At 42.2% G+C, this 26,719-nt stretch overlaps 1 protein-coding gene across 4 annotated transcripts in view; it reads left to right on the plus strand.

Annotated features, from left to right (window-relative positions):
- Nucleotides 1-26,719, plus strand: part of LOC110509697 (erbin) — a 128,745-nt gene that overhangs the window by 72,190 nt on the left and 29,836 nt on the right. For all 4 annotated transcript variants that reach the window (XM_036967586.2, XM_036967590.2, XM_036967589.2 and 1 more), the window contains exons 5-11: nucleotides 514-592; nucleotides 1,371-1,460; nucleotides 4,538-4,594; nucleotides 21,993-22,056; nucleotides 22,265-22,339; nucleotides 23,294-23,438; nucleotides 24,256-24,328. In XM_036967586.2, the coding sequence (XP_036823481.1) occupies nucleotides 514-592; nucleotides 1,371-1,460; nucleotides 4,538-4,594; nucleotides 21,993-22,056; nucleotides 22,265-22,339; nucleotides 23,294-23,438; nucleotides 24,256-24,328 (583 nt within the window). The remainder of the gene's footprint in view (nucleotides 1-513; nucleotides 593-1,370; nucleotides 1,461-4,537; nucleotides 4,595-21,992; nucleotides 22,057-22,264; nucleotides 22,340-23,293; nucleotides 23,439-24,255; nucleotides 24,329-26,719) is intronic.

Consider the following 26,719-nt stretch of genomic DNA (forward strand, 5'->3'; position numbering starts at 1 on the left):
TCAAAGCTCTTACGCTTACCCAGAACACCTCACAGCTGTAATCTCTGCCAAAGGTGATTCTAACATGTATTGATTCAGGGGTGTGAACACTTAAATGAGATTTCATTTTCAGTACATTTCTTTGAACATGTTTTCACTTTGTCATTATGGGGTATTGCGTGAAGATGGGTGAGGAATAAAATCAATTGACTCCATTTTGAATTCAGGCTGTAAGGCAACAAAATGTGGGATAAGTCGAGGGGTATGAATACATTCTGAAGGCAATGTATAGGCTACTGTAGAAGCGGTTGATTTTCCTGTTTATAAAAGAAAAACAAGCCGGAGTTGAATGTGGGATATTGAAAATATTGAATAAGTTATACGATCAAGTCGATATTGCTCTTTAGATCTACGAGATAGGGAGATGTTTTGATACTGCTCTGTTAAATATCCCCCAGGAATTGTAACACGGTTAAATAATTAAACCCCCTAAATGATGACATGATGTAACTGTACATCTGCTTCGTGTTCTAGGTATCCAGGAGTTTCCAGAAAATATCAAGAACTGCAAAGTCCTGGCTATCGTTGAAGCGAGTGTGAATCCCATCTCCAAGTAAGTTCGGTTCAAATACTTTAAAAGCCACACCTGTGTATTTACCTACACACGCCGAAGGATATGACTACGGCCTTGAAATGTTCATTTCGTAAACACCTTTGGCTAGACCAGTCACGAAATAAGGCCCCTCGTGTTCATTGTTCTCACTGACTGAAGTGAATGTTTGCTCTTGTCAAATGTGATTTTCATTTGAGCTAATGCTACCACTGGCAATGAGTAAAGATCATATTCAAAGCAAGATGGTTCAAAAAATGATATTTCTTGGGAACAGCAAAAAGTTGGCAGACATATACTTTCCACTACAAAGATAAGATAAACGTTAGTGTTCCCAAAGGGGAAATTGTCTTGGACACTGGACACACAATACTTTTCTGTAAAACAATAAAACCTCTTATTGTCTATTTGCGTGACATTTGTGTACTTTTTTGCATTTTTCTTCTGTACTGTTAGGAGCTAGTGTAACAAGCGTTCCGCTGCACCTGCTAAAACGTGTGCCAAACTGTGTACGTGACCATTCAACTTTGATTTGAGTTGTATTGATATAGTTTTCTGCCCGACTCCTATGCCACATTTAGCCGAGATGTGCGTAGATACAGTAATTTGTCTCTTTTTTTATGGTTCTTTTAAAAATAGAAAAATAACACTGTCCTACAACTAATGGCCTGTATTGTTTCGTCCGGCTCCTGTGCGTGTCTCCAGTTTTATTTCCTCTGTCTTTACAATGTTAGTGATTTATGTTAGTGACGTGATCATGTTGCTCCTGTCTCCCCTGCAGGCTCCCAGAGGGTTTCACCCAGCTCCTCAGCCTGTCACAGCTCTACCTGAATGACGCCTTCCTCGAGTTCCTTCCAGCCAGCTTCGGCAGGTAAGACATCAGTCAATCAATCAATCAATCAATCACAATTCATATACACTGACTGTACAAAACATTAGGAACATGCCATTTTTCATGACATAGACTGACCAGGTGAATCCAGGTGAAAGCTATGATCCCTTATTATTGTCACCTGTTAAATCTTCAGTCAGTTTAGAAGGGAGGAGACAGGTTAAAGAAGGATTTTTAAGCCTTGAGACAGAGGGTGAATGGGCAAGACAAAAATATTTAAGTGCCTTTTGAACGGGTTATGCGTAAAGAACTGCAACGCTGCTGGATTTTTCACCCTAAACAGTTTCCCGTCTGTATCAAGAATGGTCCACCACCAAAAGGACATCCAGCCAACTTGACACGAGTGTGACAAGCATTGTAGTCAACATGGGCCAGAATCCGTGTGGAACGCTTTCGACATCTTGTAGTCCATGCCCCGACAAGTTGAGGCTGTTCTGAGGGCATAAGGGGAGCAAACCTCCAAAAGCAAATACACTGCATTTGTTGGCCTTAAAGTACACAAGTGCGCACATGCAAGGAAGCAGGCAGGTATTGAAAATGGACTCAAGGGGTGAAATTTTAGTCACAAAAAATAGCATGGCAAGGTACTGTAGGTTATTCCCTCGAGACAGGAAGCTGTTACCTTATAGTGATGTTGGAATGACGGGCATGAATCCATGTTTTCTTATCTCATCTTCAGAGTTGGGGACCTTAACCTCCCCATGGAAATGTTTTAAACTGGGAATGTGCGTGCGTTGCAGTTGTGCGTGCGTTGCAGTTGTGCGTGCGTTGCAGTTGTGCGTGCGTTGCAGTTGTGCGTTGCAGTTGTGCGTTGCAGTTGTGCGTTGCAGTTGTGCGTTGCAGTTGTGCGTTGCAGTTGTGCGTTGCAGTTGTGCGTTGCAGTTGTTCGTGCGTGCGTTGCAGTTGTGTGTGCGTTGCAGTTGCGTGTGTTGCAGTAGCGTGTGTGTGTTGTAGTTGTGTGTGTTGCAGTTGTGTGTGTTGCAGTTTGTGTGTGTGTGAGGTTAGAAGTCAGAGGAACCAATATGTGTATGAATGCAGTGTGATGTTAAAGTTTGAGATAAAATCAACTGCTAGAACCCTCTTTCTTCTTCAATTGCTTCAACTTCCACACTCCCCTGTCTCTATAGAGACTAACTCTTTATCATATAACTCATCTCTCCCAGGGTGAAGATCACAACTGTATATACAGTGCATTTGGAAAGTTTTCAGACCCCTTTACGTTTTCCAAATTTTGTTACTTTACACAGCCTAATTCTAAAATGGATTAAATTGTTATTTTTCTTCTTTTCATGAATCTAAACACAATACCCCATAATGACAAAGCAAAAATAGTTTTGTAGATTTTTTTGCAAATGTATAAAAAAAAACATAAAACAAAAATCACATTTACATAAGTATTCAGACCTTTTACTCAGTACTTTGTTGAAGCACCTTTGGCAGTGATTACAGCGTCGAGTCTTCTTGGGTATGATGATACAAGCTTGACACGTGTATTTGAGGAGTTTCTCCCATTATTCTCTGCAGATCCTCTCAAGCTCTGTCAGGTTGGATGGGGAGCGTCGCTGCACAGCTTTTTTCAGGTCTCCAGAGATGTTCGAAATGGGTTCAAGTCCCGGCTCTGGCTGGGCCACTCACGGACATTGTCCCGTGACGCTTGGCATTCAGGCCAAAGAGTTAAATTTTGGTTTCATCAGAAAAGAGAATCTTAGGTGCCTTTTGGCAAACTACAAGCAAGGCTGTTGTGTGCATTTTACTGAGGAGTTCTGCAGAGATGATTGTTCTTCTGGAAGGTTCTCCCATCTCCACAGAGGAATTCTGGAGCTCTGTCAGAGTGACCAAGAACTCTTCTTGGTCACCTCCCTGACCAAGGCTCTTCTCCCCTGATGGCTCAGTTTGGCCGGGCGTGTCTTGATGGTGCCAAACTTCTTCCATTTAAGAATGTATTTTTTAAAATTTTATTTAACCTTTATTTAACCAGGCAAGTCAGTTAAGAACAAATTTTCATTTACAATGACGTCCTAACCCGGATGACAATGGGCCAATTGTGCTCCGCTCTATTTGGGCTCTCAATCACGGCCGGTTGTGATAGAGCCTGGAATCGAACCAGGGTCTGTAGTGATGCCTCTAGCACTGAGATGCAGTGCCTTAAACCGCTGCGCCACTCGGGAGGCCACTGTGCTCTTGGGGACCTTCAATGCTGCAGAAATGTTTTGGTACCCTTCCCCAGATCTGTGCCTCTTTTACAATCCTGTCTCGCTCTACGGACAATTCCTTCAACCTCATGGCTTGGTTTTTGCTCTGACATGCACTGTCAACTGTGGGACCTTTTATATAGACAGGTGTGTGCCTTTCCAAATCATGCCCAATCAATTGAATTTACCACAGGTGGACTCCAATCAAGTTGTAGTAACATCTCAACGATGATCAATGGGAACAGGATGCAGCTGAGCGCAATTTTGAGTTTCATAGCAAAGGGTCTGAATACTTATGGAAATAAGGTATTTCAGTTTTTTTAATTTGTAATACATTTGCAAAAAATCTACAAACCTGTTTTCGCTTTGGCATTATGGGGTATTGTGTGTAGACTGAGACATTTTTTATGAAACCAATTTCAGAATAAGACTAACGTAAGAAAATCTGGAAAAGGGGAAGGGGTCTGAATACTTTCCGAACTTACTGTAAGATATAGTATGTAATCATGGCTAGATCATATAGGTTTATGACATGGGAGGAAACCTTGCTTCTGACCTTATGTAGCTTTCTCTTGGGCTCAGTTCCCCCACTTTACAGCTGAATCACAGCTGGGTTTCAAACTAGCAGGAGTCATGTGGAATCTTGAATTTCATATCTGTATGGCTCACATCGTTGGTCAGGCCCCAGTGATCCAGCTCCAGGATAAGCCTTTGTTTTTAGACAAAACTATCCAGTAAAACAACACTATCCCATGTCCCTGAAGGCTGGTCAATAGATTTCACTTTGAGTATACACAGTGAGTGTTATGTCATTGACTTGTATTCTATCTCTCGCTCTCCTCTTCCTCTCTCACTCTCCCTCAGGTTGACTAAACTGCAGATCCTGGAGCTGAGAGAGAACCAGTTAAAGATGCTGCCAAAGTAAGTTTTCTCTGTCTCTGTTTCACATGTTGTTTTCCCCATATCAAAGCCCTTGCAGACCTCACAGCTCACAGTCCACGGACGAACAAGAGGTGGCTCTTTGTGAGCAACCATGTTTGTGGGAGGGAGAAAAAAGGACAAGTGCCTTTCTATTGTCCTCTATCTCGCTCTCTCTTTTCTCTCCCTCTCTCCCCTACACACTCTTGCTTTCTCAGTCTCTCTCACTTTTTCTCTGTGGCATTGAATTTCACCGTATGGAATTTTAATTTACCAGACCCATATGCATTGGGTGCGTAACCGGATTAGGGCGCCCACCCACGGTGTTCAGAATGACCGAACTCGCATTTAGATTATGGTAATTAATCTTAACAGAACATGCAAGTCGAGGATGCAACGCCGTGTGTCCTTACCGCTCACTTTGAAGCTGTTAGAATAACTGTCCACGTTTACTTTTCCTCAGCCAACAAGACGAGTAATGAACAGCTAAATCACTAGCCTTTGCAGGCGGAGCGTGAGTTAAGTTTGGGGAAGTACATTTTCACCATTTAAAAGAATGCACCTTTTTATAATAAAGCATTCCATGCGTCATCACATTTGCAGACTTATGTGATGAGTAGATTGGATAGTCATACTTTAGGCAAATAATAGAACTCAATCACTGTTTGCAAAAAAGACTGTTCAATGCATGGCTGAGCGTGTATAGTGTAGAAGAGACCTGGGCTATAGGCTATATCAGAAGTTTTTCTTTGCACAGGAAAAACACATTTCACGCAGTTATAGTTCACTTTATATGACTGGAGACATAAGCAGAATCTGTTTTTATTATGGCAAATTACAGGGTAGCCTACTCTGCTGACACTGATAAACAGATCAATAAAAACAATGTCCATATAAGAGGCCAATGAGAAGGAGAGAGACGCCTTAGAATGACGTTCATCTAAACTGGAGGAGGAAATGATTGTCCGAAAACCAACTTTTAAGTGGCACTGACCCAACAATGATAGAGTGGATATGCGCAGTGCGCGCTCACCAGGGATATGGCCGATGCTCTCAGCTGATGCCAATAAGATAGGCTTTTAGGCCTACTGTTCGCTCAATTAAGTTGAGAATTTTGATTAATGTAAAGTCCATCTTTTTTACTGAACAAAAATATGAAAGCAACATGTAAAGTGTTGGTCCCATGTTTCATGAGCTGAAATAAAAGATCCCAGAAATGGTCCATAGCCACAAAAAGCTTATTTCTCTCAAATTCTGTTCACAAATTAGTTTGCATCCCTTTTTAGTGAGCATTTCTCCTTTACCAAGATAATCCATCCACCTGACAGGTGTGAGGGAACGCGCAATTGGCATGCTGACTACAAAGCTGTTGCCAGAGAATTGAATGTTAATTTCTCTACCATAAGCAGTCTCCAACGTCGGTTTAGAAAAATTGGCAGTACGTACAACCGTACGGGAGGAGCAGGTAAGCAGCGTGGCGGAGCGGCACTCCAAAATACAAACATTTCTGATAAATATGTTATATTGCAATAGGCAGTTCTCCTGCAAGCCCTACTAATGAAAGTTTACCAATACCTTGCGGTGTGCAAAAAAATCCAGAAAATGTGCTATTAACAACTTTGAGCTTACCCAAACTGGAGAAGCTGGATAAATCACATGACAGCCTGTGGGATCTGGAATCTTTCATTGACCAATACTACCATTCCGACTGCGACATGGATTGCGGGGATTCCTTAACTCAGGCTGGCCATAATAACCAAGACACTGGGATCTCTGCCATAAAGCCTGCCAAAAGATTTAGGAACTCATCCAGTGACACGGTGGATTTAAACAACTCCACTGGCGATGACGTCAACGCTTCCAAAGTAAGTGTTCTGGTCTCCATAACTCAAAAGCTGTCTGTTTTTAGATGAATTGAGAAAGAACCTAGCTGACCTCAACATTGCCATCGCTTTCAATAACAAACAACTTGAGGAAATGCTCAAAGAGAATAAAACGCTAAGGGGCACTGTCGACAAATTGGAAATCAAAGTAAACAATGTTGACCGTGACAACGGAGTCCTTCAAGAGACCGTGCTAGATACGCAGTATGAGGGGATAACTTAATATTCTCTGGCACTGAAAAGGTTAAATCTAGAAACCGTGAGGCGTCTGTGCGCGAGTTCATATCTACTGATCTGACAATTTCACTAGACCAGCTACAATGAATTACATTTTCACAAGTACATAGAATAGAAAGCACATCCCACCATGGCCCGTGCCCCATAGTAGCTTGTTTTCAGCACTGCCAGCAGAAAATCAAGGTACAAAGAAAGGAAGTCAGCTCAAAGGCACAAACTATGGAATGAACGACCACCTCCGTAAAGAAATCAGAGAAAGAACGAAAATACTTTACCCAATGTAAAAAAATAAATAAAATGCAGACAAATGAGTAGAAGCTTCTCTATGGTGGTTGATAAACTGTACAGTACCAGTCAACAGTTTGGACACCTACTCGTTGAAGGGTTTTTCTTTATTTTTACTAGTGAAGACATCAGAACTATGGAATAACACACGGAATCATATAGTAAAAAATGGTTAAACAAATTGAAATACACTGCTCAAAAAAATAAAGGGAACACTAAAATAACACATCCTAGATCTGAATGAATGAAATATTCTTATTAAATACTTAAATACCTTTCTTTACATAGTTGAATATGCTGACAACAAAATCACACAAAAGTGATCAATGGAAATCAAATTTATCAACCCACGGAGGTCTGGATTTGGAGTCACACTCAAAATTAAAGTGGAAAACCACACTACAGGCTGATCCAACTTTGATATAATGTCCTTAAAACAAGTCAAAATGAGGCTCAGTAGTGTGTGTGGCCTCCACGTGCCTGTATGACCTCCCTACAACGCCTGGGCATGCTCCTGATGAGGTGGCGGATGGTCTCCTGCGGGATCTCCTCCCAGACCTGGACTAAAGCATCCGCCAACTCCTGTACAGTCTGTGGTGCATCGTGGCGTTGGTGGATGGAGCGAGACATGATGTCCCAGATGTGCTCAATTGGATTCAGGTCTGAGGAACGGGCGGGCCAGTCCATAGCATCAATGCCTTCCTCTTGCAGGAAATGCTGACACACTCCAGCCACATGAGAGCTAGCATTGTCTTGTATTAGGTGGAACCCAGGGCCAACCGCACCAGCATATGGTCTCACAAGGGGTCTGAGGATCTCATCTCGGTACCTAATGGCAGTCAGGCTACCTCTGGCGAGCACATGGAGGTGCCACCCCACACTATGACACCCCACACCCCCAAAGAAATGCCGCCCCACACCATGACTGACCCACCGCCAAACCGGTCATGCTGGAGGATGTTGCAGGCAGCAGAACGTTCTCCACTGCATCTCCAGACTCTGTCACGTGCTCAGTGTGAACCTGCTTTCATCTGTGAAGAGCACAGGGCGCCAGTGGCGAATTTGCCAATCTTGGTGTTCTCTGGCAAATGCAAAAACGTCCTGCACGGTGTTGGGCTGTAAGCACAACCCCCACCTGTGGATGTCGGGCCCTCATACCACCCTCATGGAGTCTGTTTCTGACCGTTTGAGCAGAGCTCCTCCTTGCACAAAGGTGGAGGTAGCGGTCCTGCTGCTGGGTTGTTGCCCTCCTACGGCCTCCTCCACCTTTATTTAACCAGGCAAGTCAGTTAAGAACAAATTCTTATTTTCAATGACGGCCTGGGAACAGTGGGTTAACTGCCTGTTCAGGGGCAGAACAACAGATTTGTACCTTGTCAGCTCGGGGGTTTGAACTCGCAACCTTCCGGTTACTAGTCCAACACTCTAACCACTAGGCTACCCTGCCTCCTCCACGTCTCCTGATGTACTGGCCTGTCTCCTGGTAGCGCCTCCATGCTCTGGACACTACGCTGACAGACACAGCAAACCTTCTTGCCACAGCTCGCATTGATGTGCCATCCTGGATGAGCTGCACTACCTGAGCCACTTGTGTGGGTTGTAGACTCCGTCTCATGCTACCACTCGAGTGAAAGCACCGCCAGCATTCAAAAGTGACCAAAACATCAGCCAGGAAGCATAGGAACTGAGAAGTGGTCTGTGGTCACCACCTGCAGAACCACTCCTTTATTGGGGGTGTCTTGCTAATTGCCTATAATTTCCACCTGTTGTCTATTCCATTTGCAACAGCATGTGAACTTTATTGTCAATCAGTGTTGCTTCCTAAGTGGACAGTTTGATTTCACAGAAGTGTGAATGACTTGGAGTTACATTGTGTTGTTTAAGTGTTCCCTTTATTTTTTTGAGCAGTGTATATGTTTTATATTTGAGATTCTTCAAGTAGCCAACCTTTGCCTTGATCACAGCTTTGCATACTTTTGTGATTCTCTCAACCAGCTTCATGAGGTAATCACCTGGAATGCATTTCCATTAACGGGTGTGCCTTGTTAAAAGATAATTTGTGGAATTTCTTTCCTTAATGCGTTTGAGCCAATCAGTTGTGTTGTGACAAGGTAGAGGTGGTATACAGAAGCCCTATTTGGTAAAAGACCAAGGCCATATTATGGAGATAATCGCTCAAATAAGCAAAGACAAATGACAGTCCATTACTTTTAAGGCACGAAGGTCAGTCAATTCAGAACATTTCAACAACTTTGACAGTTTCTTCAAGTGCAGTCGCAAAACCATCAAGCGCTATGATGAAACTGGCAATCATGAGGACCGCCACAGGAAAGGAAGACCCAGAGTTACCTCTGCTGTAGAGGATAAGTTCATTAGAGTTAGCAGCATCATAAATTGCAGCCCAAATAAATGCTTCAGAGTTCAATGAACAAACCCGTCTCAAGATGAACTGTTCAGAGGAGACTGATTGAATCACTGCTGCAAAGAAACCACTACTAAAGGACAACAATAAGAAGAATAGATGCTTGGGCCAAGAAGACGAACAATGGACATTAGACGGGTGGAAAGTGGTCCTTTTGGTCTTATGAGTCCAAATGTGAGGTTTTTGGTTCCAACCGCTATGTCTGTGAGGCACAGAGTTGGTGAACGGATGATCTCCGCGGAAGCATGGAGGAGCTGTGTGGGTGTGCTTTGCTGGTGACACTGTCAGTGATTTATTTAGAATTCAAGGCACACTAAACCAGCATGGCTACCACAGCATTCTGCAGCGATATACCATCTCATGGTTTGTGCATAGTGGGACTAGCCATTTGTTTTTCAACAGGACAATGACCCAACACGCCTCCAGGCTGTGTAAGGGCTATTTGACCAAGAATGAAAGTGATGGATTGCTGCGTCAGATGATCTGGCCTACACAATCACCCGACCTCAACCGAATTGACATGGTTTGGGTGGAGTTGGACCATAGAATGAAGGAAAAGCAGCCAACAAGTGCTCAGGATATGTGGGAGCTCTTTAAAGACTGTTGGAAAAGCAGGTGAAGCTGGTTGAGAGAATGCCAAGAGTGTGCAAAGCTGTCATCAATGCAAAGGTGGTTACTTTGAAGAATCTAAAATACCACATGATACTACATGATTACAAAATACTACATGATTCCATGTGTGTTATTTCATAGTTTTGATGTCTTGACTATAATTTTACAATTTAGAAAATAGTTTTAAAAAACTGAAAAACCCTTGTAGGTGTGTCCAAACGTTTGACTGGTTCTGTATATTGATGGGCAGCGTCTCTAGGGTGTTTGATAAACTGTACATCGATGGTCAGCTATATAGAGATGCCAAGGAAACACCATGGCACTTCTGATGGGTCACATTGGCTAATTTTAGGCCTAACCAGAGCATGTTGCAGAAGTATTCAGACCCTTTGACTTTTTCCACATTTTATGTTAAACCCTTATTCTAAAATGCATTCATTTATTTTCTTGTCAGTCTACACACAGTACCCCATAATGACAAAGCAAAAAGTTTAAAAAATAAATAAAATAAAAACATTTTTGCAAATATAGAAAAAATAAATTACGTAAGTATTCACACCCTTTGCTATGAGACTTGAAATTGAGCTCAACTGCATCTTGTTTCCATTGGTCATCCTTGATGTTCCTACAACTTGATTGGAGTCCACCTGTGGTAAATTCAATTGATTGGACATGATTTGGAAAGTCACACACCTGTCTATATAAAAGGTCCCACAGTTGATATGTCAGCGCAAAAACCAAACCATGAGGTTGAAGGAATTGTCCATAGAGCTCCAGGATTGTGTCGAAGCACAGATCTGGGGAAGGGTACCAAACAATTTCTGCAGCATTGAAGGTCCCCAAGAACACAGTGGCCTCCATTCTTAAATTGAAGAAGTTTGTAACCACCAAACTCTTCCTTGTGCTGGCCGCCTGGTCAAACTGAGCAATTTGGGGAGAAGAGCCTTGGTCAGGCAGGTGATCAAGAACCCGATGGTCACTCTGACAGAGCTCCAGAGTTCCTCTGTGGAGATGGGAGAACCTTCCAGAACGACAGCCGTCTCTGGTGGAGTGCTGCAATCAGGCGTTTATGATAGTGGCAAGACGGAAGCCACTCCTTAGTAAAATGCGCGACAGCCCGCTTGGAGTTTGCCAAAAGCCACCTAAAGGGCTCTCCAACCATGAGAAACAAGATTCTCTGGTCTGATGAAACCTAGATTGAACTCTTTGGCCTGAATACCAAGCGTCACGTCTGGAGGAGACCTGGCACCATCCCTATGGTGGAGTATGCTGATGGCAGCATCATGCTGTGGGGATGTTTTATAGCAGCAGGGACTGGGAGACTAGTCAGGATTGGGGAAAAGATGAATGGAGAAAAGTACAGAGATATCCTTGTTGAAAACCTGCTCCAGAGCACTCAGGACCTCAGACACGGCCAAGACAGCGCAGTAGTGGTTTCGGGACGTCTCTGAATGTCCTTGAGTGGCCTGGCCTGAGCATGGACTTGACCCCGATCTAATATCGCTAGAGAGACCTGAAAATAGCTGTGCAGCGACGCTCCCCATCCAACCTGGTAGAGTTTGAGAGGATCTGCAGTGCAGAGAAGAATGGGAGGACCTCCCCAAATACAGTTGTGCCAAGCTTATAGCGTCATACCCAAGAAGACTCTATAATCGCTGCCTAAGGTGCTGTAACAAGGTACTGAGTAAAGGGTCTGAATACTTATGTAAATGTGATTTTTTTATTTTTAATACATTTGAGAGAAAAAATCTAAACCTGTTTTTGCTTTGTCATTATGGTGTATTGTGTGTAGATTGAGGAAAACCCTTTTTATTTAATACATTTTAGGATTTGTAAATTAACAAAATGTGGAAAAAGTCAAGAGGTCTGACTACTTTCTGAATGCACTGTATATATTATGTATAACCAGGTAGTAGAAGCCCAAGTATTTTTGTCCGTTAGTTTACTCCAATTAGGGATGATGGGGTTACCGGGAAAATAATAAAAAAAAATATATATTTACCAAAAAGTATATAGGGGATTGGAAATGATGCAGACAATTACACTGTGGCTTCTATCAACAATATTAAAGCTGATCAACTGGCCTCACAACCGCAGATCACATGTAACCTCAACCAGTCCAGGACCTCCACATTTGGCTTCTTCATCTGCGGGATCGACTGAGACCAGCCACCCAGACAGCTGATAAAACTGTGGATTTGCACAACCGAATAATTTCTGCTCAAACTGTCAGAAACCGTCTGGGGGCTCGTCCTCCTTACCAGGGTCTTGACCGGACTGCGGTTCGGCGTCGTAACTAACTTCAGTGGGCAAAGCTCACCTTCAATGGCCACTGGCACACTGGAGATGTGTGCTCTTCATGGATGAATCCCGGTTTCAACTGGGGCCGGCAGATGGCAGACAGTGTGTATAGCGTTGTGTGGGCAAGCGGTGTGCTGATGTCAATGCTGTGAACAGAGTGCCCCATGGTGTCAGTGGGGTTACGGTATAGGCAGCCATAAGCTATGGACAATTAACATAAGTGCATTTTATCAATGGCAATTTGAATGCACAGAGAAACCGTGCCGAGTTTCTGAGGCCCATTGTTGTGCTATTCGTCCGCCGCCATCGCCTCTTGTTTCAGCATGATAATGCACGGCCCCATGTCGCTATTCCTAGAAGCTGAAACTGTCCATGGCCTGCATACTCACAAGACATGTCACCCACTGAGCATGTTTGGGATGCTCTGGACTGACATGTACGACAGCGTGTTCCAGTTCCCGCCAATATCCAGCAACTTCACACATCCATTGAAGAGGAGTGGGACAATATTCCACAGGCCACAATCAACAGCCTGATCAATTCTATGCAACGGAGATGTGTCCTGCAGCATGAGGCAAATGGTGGTCACACCAGATACTAACTGGTTTTCTGATCCACACCCAACTTTTGTTTTTAAGGTATCTATGACCAACGGATGCATATCTGTATTCCCAGTCATGTGAAATCCATAGATTAGAGCCTAATGCATTTATTTTAATTAACTGATTTCCTTATTTGAACTGTAACTCAGTAAAATCTTGGAAATTGTTGCATTTATAATTTTCTTTAGTGTATATTGTAGCCTGACTAGTTATCGGTTTAGCTATTATTAGCATGTATTCATTTTTTTGTCATGTCCCCAAAAACTTTACACTGACACTCGCAAATACTGTAAGGCCATACAAAGTTGCTTTCCTTTTTGGAACCAACAAAACAAACAACTCACTTCGCCATTGTGTTCCTTGGGATTCTGCTCAAGTTGAATCAAATTTTTGAATCACGAACAGTAATTTTTTGAAACATTATTGGATGTAGCCTTTTTTGGATTATGTGGCAGCAATACTTCCAGTTGATTTGGGCTTCCAATGTATTGCAGCTCAGTAGATGCTAGTCAGCCTGCACACGAAACACTTCTAAGGTAGTTAAGATACAGTTGACTGTACTATAAGGGAGCAGTTCCTGGAAGAAAACGAAAAAAAAGTGGGCTTGCTTCAGCTGTATTAAAATATTTTTTGCCTTCTGTAGCCATTTGAACTTTGATACATTGAATGAAGAAATGATTTTATAAAGGCATAAAATGGATTCAGTTGTAATGTTGCAATGTTTTACAACAAGGGTGGTCAACCATCCTCCAGGAGAGCTACTGGGTGTGCTGGGTTTCTTTCCAGTCCCCCTCTAACAAACCCCATTTCAGAAATGAGCTGCTCAACCAGACCTCGATAAAATGACACTGATGTGTTTGAGCAGTAGCTCTCCAAGCTGACTGACCACATGTTTTATATAGTTACCTAACATGTATTCTACTTTGTTGGGGGGTGGGGGGGGGGATTAAGTGCTTTTCACAGCAACAGGAGATGGTACATGGGATCAGAGGTTAGCCTCCCAGTGTTGATACCACATGTTTGCTTAATTTTTTATACTTGCATAGCTACGCCGCCTATTTGTTGATCATGGAAATGTGGTTAAAAGTCGTGAAGTCATGTAAAAATCATGAAATTCTGACCGTAGCTCCTGTTCCGTTTCATCTTTTGAAAGCCTCTTCTTTAACATTAAAAACGATGATTATTAAGAGGATCCAGAGGGCCGCAGGTGGTTTTGAAGTCTCCCTTTCTCTTTCTGTCTCGCTCTTCCCCTCTGCTCGGTCTCATTACCTTGTTCTCTTTCTCTACCCTCTCTCTGTGTGTCTCCTCTATTTCTGTCTAATTGAAGCCTATCCGGTGTATCTAGGTCCAGTTCTTCTGTTGTCCCCTAGCTGACTGGTCCTCTGTGTTCTGTGTCTGAGACAACAGCCAGGCCTGTTAGGGGCTGGAGCTCTGACAAACAGAAGGCCTAATGGCAGGATGGATGCCAGAGATGCACAAACATCCCTGGATATAAATAAACACATACACACACACACACACACACACACACAACTGCACGTACGCACCCACACACTCATCTTACCCCAGGCGCTTTATGACGAAAGCACCGTCACGCGTTCCTCTTCTTACTCACTTATTCCTCTGGGACCCTGTACCAAACCCAGTGTCTCTGACAGCAGCTCTGAAACAGAGCCTGGTAGAGCAGGAACACATGCTTTCATTAAGCCTACTTTCTCCATATCACGGTCCGAATACACAGGCCGTGTTTTTATATCGACCCCAACATTTATTACTACACCAAACCCAGAGATTGCCATGAAACCGGCTCGTTGTGTAGTTTGATTGTACAGACAGGTACATGGTATGGATTAAAGTGGGATGTTTTGAGGAGCAGCGAAGACAAAACAGCCTCCACGGGGGGAAGCGCGTAACTGTCAAGGCTAGCGCCGAGCTGCGTTTGGTTTGACGGGTGTTTTGAGGACTAGGGCTGTGTTCCAAATGGCACCTTAATCCCTTCATAGAGCCCCATAGGGCTCTGGTCAGAAGTAGTGCACTATAAAGGGAAAAGGGTCCATTTGCGACGCAACCCTAGAGGTTTATCCTCACTGAGAAACCATCGCCTATATCACATTTTGTCTCATGTTATAGGTCGTGTTTAGATTTTGTTTGTCTTAGTAACACATGCAATAACACGTTATGTTATACTCATGTAATTTAGCTTATGTCGTATAGCGTCCAGTTCTCCTGTATTTATATGCGTCGATCGACACAGCATGGATCTGTAGCACCTGTCAGTGAAGTGGGATGGATGTTGGCCAGATGATCTCATGGTTGTTAAATCGCCCATCAATATCTTGCCACAAGTCTGTCACTAGATGCATATGAATTCCCCCAGACCTGAAAATCTATTGCTGCCAATTTGTTAGAAATCGATAAAAGTCTGAATGAAAAGCCTGGATATGGAGTAAAGTTAGACCAGCATCAATCCCAGGACGTTATTTGAACAAATGTCTTTGGCATGTGTCATAACATTTTTCATGTCCCCCTGGTGTAACATAACAATTTTATATGTGTCAAATGTTTGCGATGCTTTTTCCTGTGACGAAATCGGCCTTAAATGGGTGAGAAGGAGACCTGGGAGTGAGCCTACTATAACAGGGCCCTTGTGTGATATAAAGCAGTATTTATTGTTTTATTATTTTAAGAAACTAGACTACAGGGACACTAGGTGAAAGTTTGCATACACATACAGTGCATTCGGAAAGTATTCAGACCCCTTCACTTTTTCCACATTTTTTTACGTCACAGCCTTATTCAAAATTGTATTCAATTGTTTTTTCCTCATCAATCTACACATCCCATAATGACAAAGCGAAAACAGGTTTATATAATCTTTTTTGCAAATGTATTCAAAATAAAAAACAGATACCTTATCTACATCAGTATTCAGACCCTTTGCGATGAGACTCGAAATTGAGCTCAGGTGCATCCTGTTTCCATTGATCATCGTTGAGATGTTTCTACAACTTGATTGTAGTCCAACGTGGTAAATTCAATTGATTGGACATGTTTTGGAAATGCGCACACACCTGCCTATATAAGGTCTCACAGTTGACAGTGCATGTCAGTGCAAAAACCAAACCATGAGGTTGAAGGAATTGTACATAGAGCTCCGAGACAGGATTGTGTCGGCATGGATCTGGGGAAGGATACCAAACGATTTCTGCAGCATTGAAGGTCCCCAAGAACACAGTGGCCTTCATCCTTCTTAAATTGAAGAAGTTTAGAACCACCAAGATAATTCCTATAGCTGGCCGCCCAGCCAAACTAAGCAATAGCGGAGAAGGGCCTTGGTCAGGGAGATGACCAGTGGTCACTCTCTTATGGTCACTCTTACAGAGCTTCAGGGTTCCTCTGTGGAGATGGTTGCCCTTCTGGAAGGTTCTCCCGTCTCTGCAGCACTCCACCAATCAGGCCTTCATGGTGGAGTGGCCAGACGAAAGCCACTCCTCGGTAAAAGGCACATGACAGGGGTGGTGGTGGCAGCATCAGGCTTGTGGGGATGTTTTTCAGCGGCAGGAACTGGGAGACTAGTCATGATCGAGGCAAAGATGAACGGAGCAAAGTACAGAGCGATCCTTGATGAAAACCTGCTCCAGAGTGCTCAGGACTCTGACTGGGGTGATGGTTCACCTTCCAAGAGGACAATGACCCTAAGCATACAGCCAGGACAACGCAGGAGTGGCTTCGGGACAAGTCTCTGAATATCGTTGAGTGGCCCAGCCAGAGCCCGGGCTTGAAACCGATCGAACATCTCTGGAGAGACCTGAAAATAGCTATGCAGCAACGCTCCCCATCCAAACTGACAGAGCTTGAGAGGATTTTCAGAGAAGAATGGAAGAAACTCCCAAGTTACAGGTGTGCCAAGCTTCTAGCGTCATACCCAAGAAGACTCGAGGCTGTAATCACTGCCAAAGGTGCTTCAACAAAGTACTGAGTAAAGGGTGTGAAGACTTATGTAAATGTGATATATCTGTTTTTTTATATGTACATTTGCAATCTCAAAAATCTGTTTTTGTTTTGTCATTATGGGCTATTGTGTGTAGATTGACGAGAAAAAAACAATGTAATCCATTTTAGAATAAGGTTGTAAAGTAACAAAATGTGGAAAAAGTCAAGGGGTCTGAATACTTTCCAAATGCACTGTAAATGGATTAGTACACAGCGAGCAGGCACATACAGTAGTAGTGTGCTGGTAGCTGTTGGTTTACCTGCACCCGCCAGGAATGGCTAATAATCCATCCACAGCCGACCAACTATGTGATAAAGTGAAAATCTGAGTCCCAACCCTAACCCGCTATTATAGAAAATGCACTGTAAGGTACTGTCAGAGACTGCAGAATGTTTTTATTGACAGGGGGTGTAGGATTTATTTTGCCTGATTTAGATATGTTTCTGCTTATAATTTGTATAATCTATAATTACATTTCATGCAGCTCCTCTTCTGTCCTCGTATGTTGCCCTAGAAGACTAAATTAACCCTTGCTCACCAGGCCGTCATAAATCGATAGAATGAGTGCTTCAATCTAGTTGATATCGGTAAAGTTCTCTGTCATCTCTGCTTCTTTCGTGGTGCAAAGACGTTTAGGGACTGAGGAGAAAATACAAAAGCAAACTTTTTTTTTAAATAAAACTGCAAAGATTTTCTGTGCAAAATGTTTAAATAACATCAGTTTGACAGGTTGTAAGGAAATAGAAAGCTCTGAAAACGACCCAACATGTTTTTGATAAGATTTCGGTTCAGCTTGGGTGCATATTCTATGTGGATGACATGCTATTAGCTTTTATGATGCTGATAAAGATAGCACCTCTACAGACGGTATATTACTGCACATTTGTGTTCTCTTAAGACGCTGGAAGAAAATCATATTTCTCCACTCTTGTTCCAGAGAGAACATTTTGCCTACATTTGGTGTATCATTCATTTTACCGCAAGTAATGCTTAATTCTGCAGGAGTTCATATTAAGGCTATGTAAGAGGTTATAGACCTACAGTCAGTGTCCAGATTTCCGTATCCATTTAACCCATCAGTACAGTAGGCTACAGGTCCCCTTGACGTGCCATAGGTCAATATGACTTCCCCGTCATGTGACAGTTGAATTTGTACAGCGCCTCACAATCATCACACTTAACGTACAGTAGCTGGCACTGCTATCGTCCTCTTTTACCACTTCACCAAATCTTTCCTAAACATTACTGTTCTGGCCCTCCCTTCTCTTTATTTTCAGCTCTACATTTCACAGCTTTTCTCTTATTGAATTCAACTCTGACATTGTCTTTTTTTGCCTCTTTAGTTCCCAGAAGCATTTGGTGATTGGAGTGAAGGCTATTTGGCTCATGTACAGTTAGGCCCTAAAGCTTAGGCTTATGCACTAATGCCACATAACCTACAAAAAAAATGAAAGAGAACCTCAATGTAGCCTGTAGTTAGAACTTGCGTAAGAATGATACATTCATGGATTTTTTTTTATGGGACTGCGGGTTATGAGTTAACCCGCACATCACTAACATACAGTGCATATAGAAAGTTAGCCGCTAGCGGGACAACTTCCGGGGAAACTGGAGGGTGCGCAATTCAAATAAATAATCATAAATATTATGGATTTTAAACATTTATGTACATGTGTCTTATTTTGGCTGAAAGATTAAATTCTTGCTAATCTAACAGCACTGTTTGATTAACAGTAGCTATTACTGTGAAAACATGCTATGCGATTGTTTGAGGATGGCGCCCCACATCAAAATATTTGTCTAATGTTTCATGCATTCACAAATAACGATGAAATATTCACTTACTTTTTGATAATCTTCATCTGATTTGTCATCCGAATGGTCCCAACTATAATATGTAGTGTCGTTTTTGTTAGATAAAATCCTTCTTTATATCCCAAAAAGTACATTTAGTTGGCGCCATTGATTTGAGTAATCCACTCGTTCAACATGTAGAGAAAGGAATCTGAAAATCTACCCCTAAACTTTGTTTCAACAAGTCAAAATATGTTTCTATTTACTCCTCAGATATCCTAAAATGTAATCAAACTATAATATTTCTTACGGAAAGAACTATGTTCAATAGGGAAATGATTTTAGCAGGTGCGTAATGTCTTCATGTCGCACGCAAACACGATTTTCCAAGACTGTCCTTCTGCTAAAACTGATATTTCTTATTTGTTTTTGAAGTTACAAGCCTGAAACCTTGAACATATACTGCTGACACCCTGTGGAAGCCATAGGAATAGCATCCAGGGAGCTAATTTTCTTACTCTTGCATTTCTAAGAGGATGGTCTCTCCAAAAAGAAGTTTGAATTGTTTTTTTCTTTGGATTTTCTTCTTTCATATCTATTGTGTTACAATCTCCTACATTATTTGAATGTTTCTACAAACTTCAGTGTTTTCTTTCCAACGGTACCAATTATACGCATATCCAGGCTTCAGGGCCTGAGCTATAGGCAGTTTACTTTGGGCACGTCATTCAGACAGGAAGTGGAGAAAAAAGGGGCCTAGCCCAGCCCTAAGAAGTTTAAAAAATATATATATATCTATGTATATATATAGATATATTTTACCCCTACAGGGCTACACAACCTACTCCACATTTTCAAAGTGAATGAATATTTAACACAAAAAAATTACAAATGAAATATCATAATTGGAAGTCTCCGTCCCCTGAGTTAATACTTGGTGGAAGCACCTTTGGCAGCTGGGAATCATTTGGAATAAGATTTGACCAACTTTGCACAATTTTTAGGGCAACATACACTGAGTGTATAAAACATTAGGAACACCTTCATAATATTGAGTTGCACCCCTTTTGCCCTCAGAACAGCCTCAATTCGTTGGGGCATGGACTCTTCAAGATGTCAACAGTGTTTCACAGGGATGCTGGCCCATGTTGACTCCAATGCTTCCCACAGTTGTCAAGTTGGCTGGATGTTCTTTGGGTGGTGGACCATTCTTTATACACACAGGAAACTGTTGAGCATGAAAGCAGCGTTGCAGTTATTCATACCGGTGCTCCTGGCACCTACTACCATACACCAGTCAAAGGCACTTCAACTTTTTGTCTTGTACATTCACCCTCTGAATGGCACAGATACACAATCCATGTCTCAATTGGCTTAAAAATCATTGTTTTGCCTGTTTTCTCCCCTTCATCTACACTGATTGAAGTAGAGTGAACAAGTGGCATCAATAAGGCATAACTTTCACCTGTTAATAAGTCTGTTATTGAAACAGCAGGTGTTCCTAATGTTTTGTATACTCTGTGTATATCCATTTGTTTTTGTCAATTTGCTCAAGCTCATTACATTTGCTTGGTAGTAATTGATTGACATCAATATTCTTTTAAAGCATATTTAGGGCAAAACTGAGACTAGACCACTCAACATCTCTTGGAAAGCCATTCTGGCATGTCTTTACCTGGACTTTGCTCCTTTCATATTTATTTTGATCCCCAGTCCTTGCCGATGACGAGCATCAAATCAAATGTTATGCATCACATACACGTGTTTTAGCAGATGTTATTGCGGGTGTAGCGAAATGCTTGTGTTTCTGTCTCCAACAGTGCAGTAATATTAAACAAGTAATATCTAAAATACACACAATCTAAAGTAAAAGAATGGAATGAAGAATATATAAATATTTAGATGAGCAATTTCAGAGTGACAGACTAAGATACAGTAGAATAGTATAGAATACAGTAAATACATATGAGATGAGTAATGCAAAATATGTGAAGATTATTAAAGTCACTAGTGTTCCAATTATTAAAGTGGCCAGTCATTTCAAGTCTATGTATATAGGGCAACAGCCTCTGTGCTAGTGATGGCTGTTTAACAGTCTGATGGCCTTGAGATAGAAGCTGTTTTTCGGTCTCGTTCCCAGCTTTGATGCACCTGTACTGACCTCGCATACCCATAACATGATGCTGCCACCCTGATACTTGGAAATACTCAAGAATCAACAACATTGCATTCACTCCGTTACTGGCCTGTATGACAAAGTGAAAAGAAAGAAGCCTGTGTTTAAAATATAAAAAATCCAATCCAAATGATCCATTCTGTTTGCAACAAGGCTGTTAAGTAATACTGCAAGACATCACAGCAAATAATGTAACGTTTTTGCCTAAACTACAGGGTTGGGTCAAATCCAACAACACAGAGTGAAACCCTATTTTATTTTCAAGTATTGTGTTGGCAGCACCATGTTATGTTATATCCTTGTCATCGGCAGGGACTGGGGAGTTTGTCAGGATCAAAACTAATATGAAAGGAGTTTGAGGAAAACCCGCCTCAGTTTTCTGAAAACCTAATCCTGGGGTGGTTGTATTTTTCAGCAAGACAATTCTACACATTTTAATGCCAAAGACATGCCAAGAGGTGTTGAGTGGTCTACTCTCAATCCTGACTTAAATATGATTAAAAATCAGAGACGAGGTTTAAATATTGCTGTCCGTCAATGATTCCCAACCTAATGCTTGAGCAATTTTGACATAAACAATGGCTGTATGTTGCCCTAAGAGTTGTGCAAAGTTGGTAGAACCAAATGATTCACAGCTGTAATTGCTGCCAAAGGTGCTTCCACCAATTATCTCGGGGATGGAGATTTATCCAATTATGTCAGTCATATTTTTTATTATTTTTTTAAACATTTTCTCTAACTTTCGTTCACTTTGAAAATGTGGAGTAGGTTGTGTAGATCTGTAGGGATTTTTTTATTTATTTAATCCCTTTTCAGATTTAATTTTAAGGCAGCAAAATGTCAAGGGTGTGTAGGCTTTCTATAGGCACTGTGCATACACACTCACACATAATACTCAATAATTAACTCGTCATACATTTTCTATGCATGTTTTGTATTCGATCTCTGTACGGAGATGGCGGCAATTATTTTTTTTAAGGATTTCTAAGTAACCCTGCAGAATGGCAGGGTAATCCTTTGATGCTGCTGTTGTGGTTGACTATTCCCAGTTCCTTAGCTCAACATCAATCTCTTTCTCTCCCTCTCTTTCTGCAGAAGTATGCACAAGCTCACCCAGTTGGAGAGGCTGGACTTGGGGAGTAACGAGTTCACTGAAGTGGTGAGTGTCTCTCTGTCCTGCCCTCGGCTGAACCTCAGTCCTCTAAAGTCATTGGCTTCCTGAATGGTTGTAAATGAATTGAGCTCTCATTTCTCTCCCTTTCTGTCCCTCTCTCTGTGTCTCTCGCTCTCCCCACTCTTTCTTTCCATCCACGCTTTGTCTCACTGTCTCTCCCGACTCTCTTTCCCTCTCTTGCCCCTACCCCCAGCCTGAGGTATTGGAGCAGCTCACTGGAATCAAAGAGCTGTGGATGGATGGAAACAGACTGACGTTCCTACCAGGGGTAAGATGATAAACTGCCATTCAACTCCCCACAGGCTTATTCTTCCTGTGCACCTTCACACCGTCTGTCCTGTCCTACATACAGTATGGTGGTAAAACATTCCCCAGAGACACAAACTGTGTGTTAACTCAAAACTGTTAAAGCCAACACAGTACGATATTATTAAAGACGTTTTGCTCCCTGTCCAACGTCATAAGAGTCATGTCGCTAATGACGGATCCACAGACCAATTAATCTGTTGCTTCGACGTCATTGTGTGATCCAAACAATTGTTTTGCTGTGGCTCGTCGTCATCAGTACGTGTTGCGTAATGCCTCTCGCTCTTTTTCGCTCATGGAAATGGCTAGCTTGTTTGATAAATAGGTCATAATTAAAACATTAGCGCGCCGCAAGCATTTCGACAGCAACCCCGTAATCACAGGCTCTCCCTAGATTAGGATTACTGAATACTGCCTGGCCTCACTGTAGAACATTATTAAAGAATGCCTCATAAACCATGCCTAGGAATGCTGTGATGTACACTGCATTTCACTGCGCTAGTGTTTGTTATAATGACATTGAAATGACTGTTTAATTAAGAAACCAAACGCTCATCAAAACACGGCAGCCAGACCATTCTTTCTCCTTTCCTTTTGTCTTATGTTCATTTCCATGAAAGCAGGCTTATATTAGGTTGTACTTTTGTCGATCTGTTTGTTTGTACACGTGTGTGTGTGTGTGTGTGTGTACACGTTTGACTATACTTCTGAGTACCAGAAGTCCTCACAATAATAGTAAACCAACAAAAATGATTTGAAGTGAGGACATTTAGCTTTTTTATGCTTCAGGGTTTGGGATAATGGGAATCAATATTTGGTCCCCTAAAGTCCCCAAGTATTGTAAGACATAGCTGTGTGTGTGTGTGTGTGTGTGTGTGTGTGTGTGTGTGTACTCACGCATGTTTCTGTTCTCCAGAGGCTGGGCACTCTGAAGCAGCTGTCCTACCTGGACGTGTCCAAGAACAACCTGGAGATGGTGGACGAGCAGATCTGTGGCTGTGAGAGCCTGCAGGACCTGCTGCTCTCCAACAACGCACTCACACAGCTGCCCGGATCCATAGGTGAGTGGCTACACACACAGACTGTATATACCCACAGACCGAAAGATGGACAAAGACCAACAGATAGACCGGCATGAATACACAAAGTGCCCATCTCTTTACCTCGTGATAAAGGCTGTATGACGAAGCCCAGTGACCAGACCATGGGGCCTCTGCCATGCCCTTGTTAATGTGTGTCTAATGGACGTCGTTGGTTGTTATTCTGGGGCGAAGAGGAATACTGGCTTTAATTGAATCTCATTCTGGAATGAATGACTCACCTGGATGCATATTGAAGAAGTGGACTTCCAGAAGCATGATTCTTCACCAAAGCAGTTTTCTGTTCCAGCCGCCATTTTTTAATTTATATGGTGATATGGTTTGAACATCTAAATATATGATAACATTTTACGGGGATATGTGTTTATGGCAGCCCTCTTGGAATTTTATGTCTAAGCATTCCAGCTCTCATTCTGATGGGAGATACTTTGCTTTCCCATTAAAATAAGATGAAGCAAATGCGTACAGCTGGATTCAGTAAGCAATTTATTAAGCCCCAAGCGATGGCCGTAAAGCCAGTTACAGTATTGTTGCTGGTATTAATTATTAATCTGTTGCATTACTGTAATGCATACTCTTTTGGTGATCTAGCTGAGAATCAGAATCAATTTGTGTGTGCACTGCAGCAGTGTGCTGTTACCTAATGTATTATTTTATCTTTATCTCGCTCGTCCTACCGCCCTCTTATTCACTCTCTACCCCTCTTTTCTCTTTCTTCCTCCTTCCCTCCCTCTTCTCCCTCCTCCTCTTCCTCCTTCCATCTCTCCCTCCCTCTCAGGCTCCCTGAAGAAACTAACCGCTCTGAAAGTGGATGAGAACCAGCTCATGTATCTTCCCGACTCTGTCGGAGGGTGAGTACTACTACTGCCATAGTTTTAAAACAACCAGACCCATCCTGATTGGTTCACATTGATTGTAGAGGTTGAGGCGTTACTCCCAATGATTTAGGTGATTGAACAAATCCTGACTGCTCTATTGTGGATGGGTGCAATGGTAATCCCTGACCCCAGGAACCTCCTAAAACCATATTGACAGATTAAAGCCGCCGTTTAAGTCTGCTTCGCCAATACTCAACTACTTACGACAGGTTAGGCCAGTTGTTGGCAGTTGACTGCTGTTTCCTGGTAACACGGAAGTCAATACAGGCTGGGACTTGACCAAGTTTAGATTTGACCTCTGTGGAAGAAAAGGAAAAGCCGCACACTCTAATTTACCAATGTAAGACTTGAACTCTGACTATAGACGTGATCATCTGTATGGAGCAACAAAGACAAATTACATTATTATTTTAAACCATCAACATAGTATGTGTGGTAGCCAAATTGTGTTTAAAGATCTTGGCAACTTGGTTTATAATTTTTCTGTATTTTTGACATTTCTCTTTTCTCTTTTTCCCCTTCTGGTCCATTTTTGTTTTTGTTTCCCAACATTGCCAATTAGTATGTTATCTTGTATTTCCTGGTCCAGGATTAGGAAAAGTTTCTTGGCGGGATTATAAATAAGTGAATGCAAGGGGAACCGTGGTTTAATCCCAAACCAGGATTGTAAAGCAAACTGATTAAATGCATTTAATCTTGTATTTAATTGAATTTTCTTTAGATCTTGAATTGTGTTTGATGTCCTACACTCTTGTTTGTCCCTGGTCTTGACTTCTGAGCAGGGGAATCAGATTCCTCATTTTACTTGGTTGGAATAGAGCAGGTATTCCCAAACTGGGTTATGTGCAATGCTGTCGGGGGTACGCCAAATACAAATGTGATTCACACAATTATTATTCATTTTTTCCCTTCACGTTTTCAAACAGTATATTTATTTTATCCAACGGGGCTATACATTTGGATGAGGTATTTTTCTGGCCTGAGTAGTCTCGTTTCACTGCCCAAAATAAAATGAAACCATCTAGTGTTCAGCGAAGTAACAATACAATGTCAGGTCTATGTCAAATAATTAACATCCAATCACATGAACCGTTACTCTCTCACGGGAAACCTTCACTCTTGCTCAGACATTCAGAAACAAAACATGACCATTTGTAAAAAATAAGCCACAAGTTTTCTGAGCGAGAATGAAGACAACTTTCGAGTAGTAAGACATGTATAAAAGCAACAGATAACATTATTAGGCAGGGGCTAGAAGCGTCTTTTATGGTGAGCTACTGAGTGGCTAGGACAGGCAAGCCCCTTACTATTGTGGAGGACTTCATTCTTCCTGCTGCTGTGGATATGGCTGGGACAATGCTTGGGGGAAAAGGCCCCAAAAAAACTATACAGACAATGCCTTCATCAAACAACGCTGTTTCACGACACATCACTGACATGGCAGGAGATGTTTTGAAACTATTACTGCTTATTATTACAAGCCAGTGAATTATATGCATTACAGCTGGGTGACAGGGCCTGGCACAGCTCCTGGTATACGTCCGTTGCGTTTATGGGGGGTCTATTAAGGAAGACCTCCTCTTCCGCAAACCACTGGAAACCAGGACAACGTGAGAGGATATTTTTTAAAGTACTGGACAGCTTTGTGACATCAAATGGACTTTGGTGGTCAAGATGTGTTGATATCTGTACTGATGGATGTGTTGGTATCTGTACTGATGGATGTGTTGGTATCTGTACTGATGGATGTGTTGGTATCTGTACTGATGGTGCAAAAGCCATGACAGGGAGACATAGTGGAGTGGTAACGCGCATGCAAGCAGTTACTCCCTGACTCAAGCTGACGGACAATGTCAAATGTGGTACAGCGAAACATCTGAGTGAGCTGGGTGCGCAACTATGCAGGTAATTTCATTAAACAGATGACACAAACAACTGGATTTGTTATCCCTTTCATGCCCTGCCTCTGTCCACTTACTGATATCTGAACAACAGAGCCTCATCTAAATTGCAACAAGTGGTTCTTTGAAAATGGAATTTATTCAGAAGTCACTGCCAGATTTCTGGATGGGGCTGCGCTCAGAGTTTCTTGGCAAATCGTGCTGTTAAGACACTGATGCCTTTTGCAACCACGTACCTATGTGAGAGTGGGTTCTCGTCCCTCACTAGCATGAAAACTAAATACAGGCACAGACTGTGTGGAAAATGATTTAAGACAGACTCTCTCCAATACAACCTAACATTGCAGAGTTATGTGCATCCTTTCAAGCACACCCTGCTCGTTAACACGTGGTGAGTTATTCACCATTTTCGATAAACAAATAAGGTTTTATATGTAAGATGGCTAAATAAAGTGCAAAATGA

Source organism: Oncorhynchus mykiss, chromosome 29, assembly GCF_057628025.1.
Source record: "Oncorhynchus mykiss isolate SJ-2025 chromosome 29, ASM5762802v1, whole genome shotgun sequence".
NCBI lineage: Eukaryota > Metazoa > Chordata > Actinopteri > Salmoniformes > Salmonidae > Oncorhynchus > Oncorhynchus mykiss.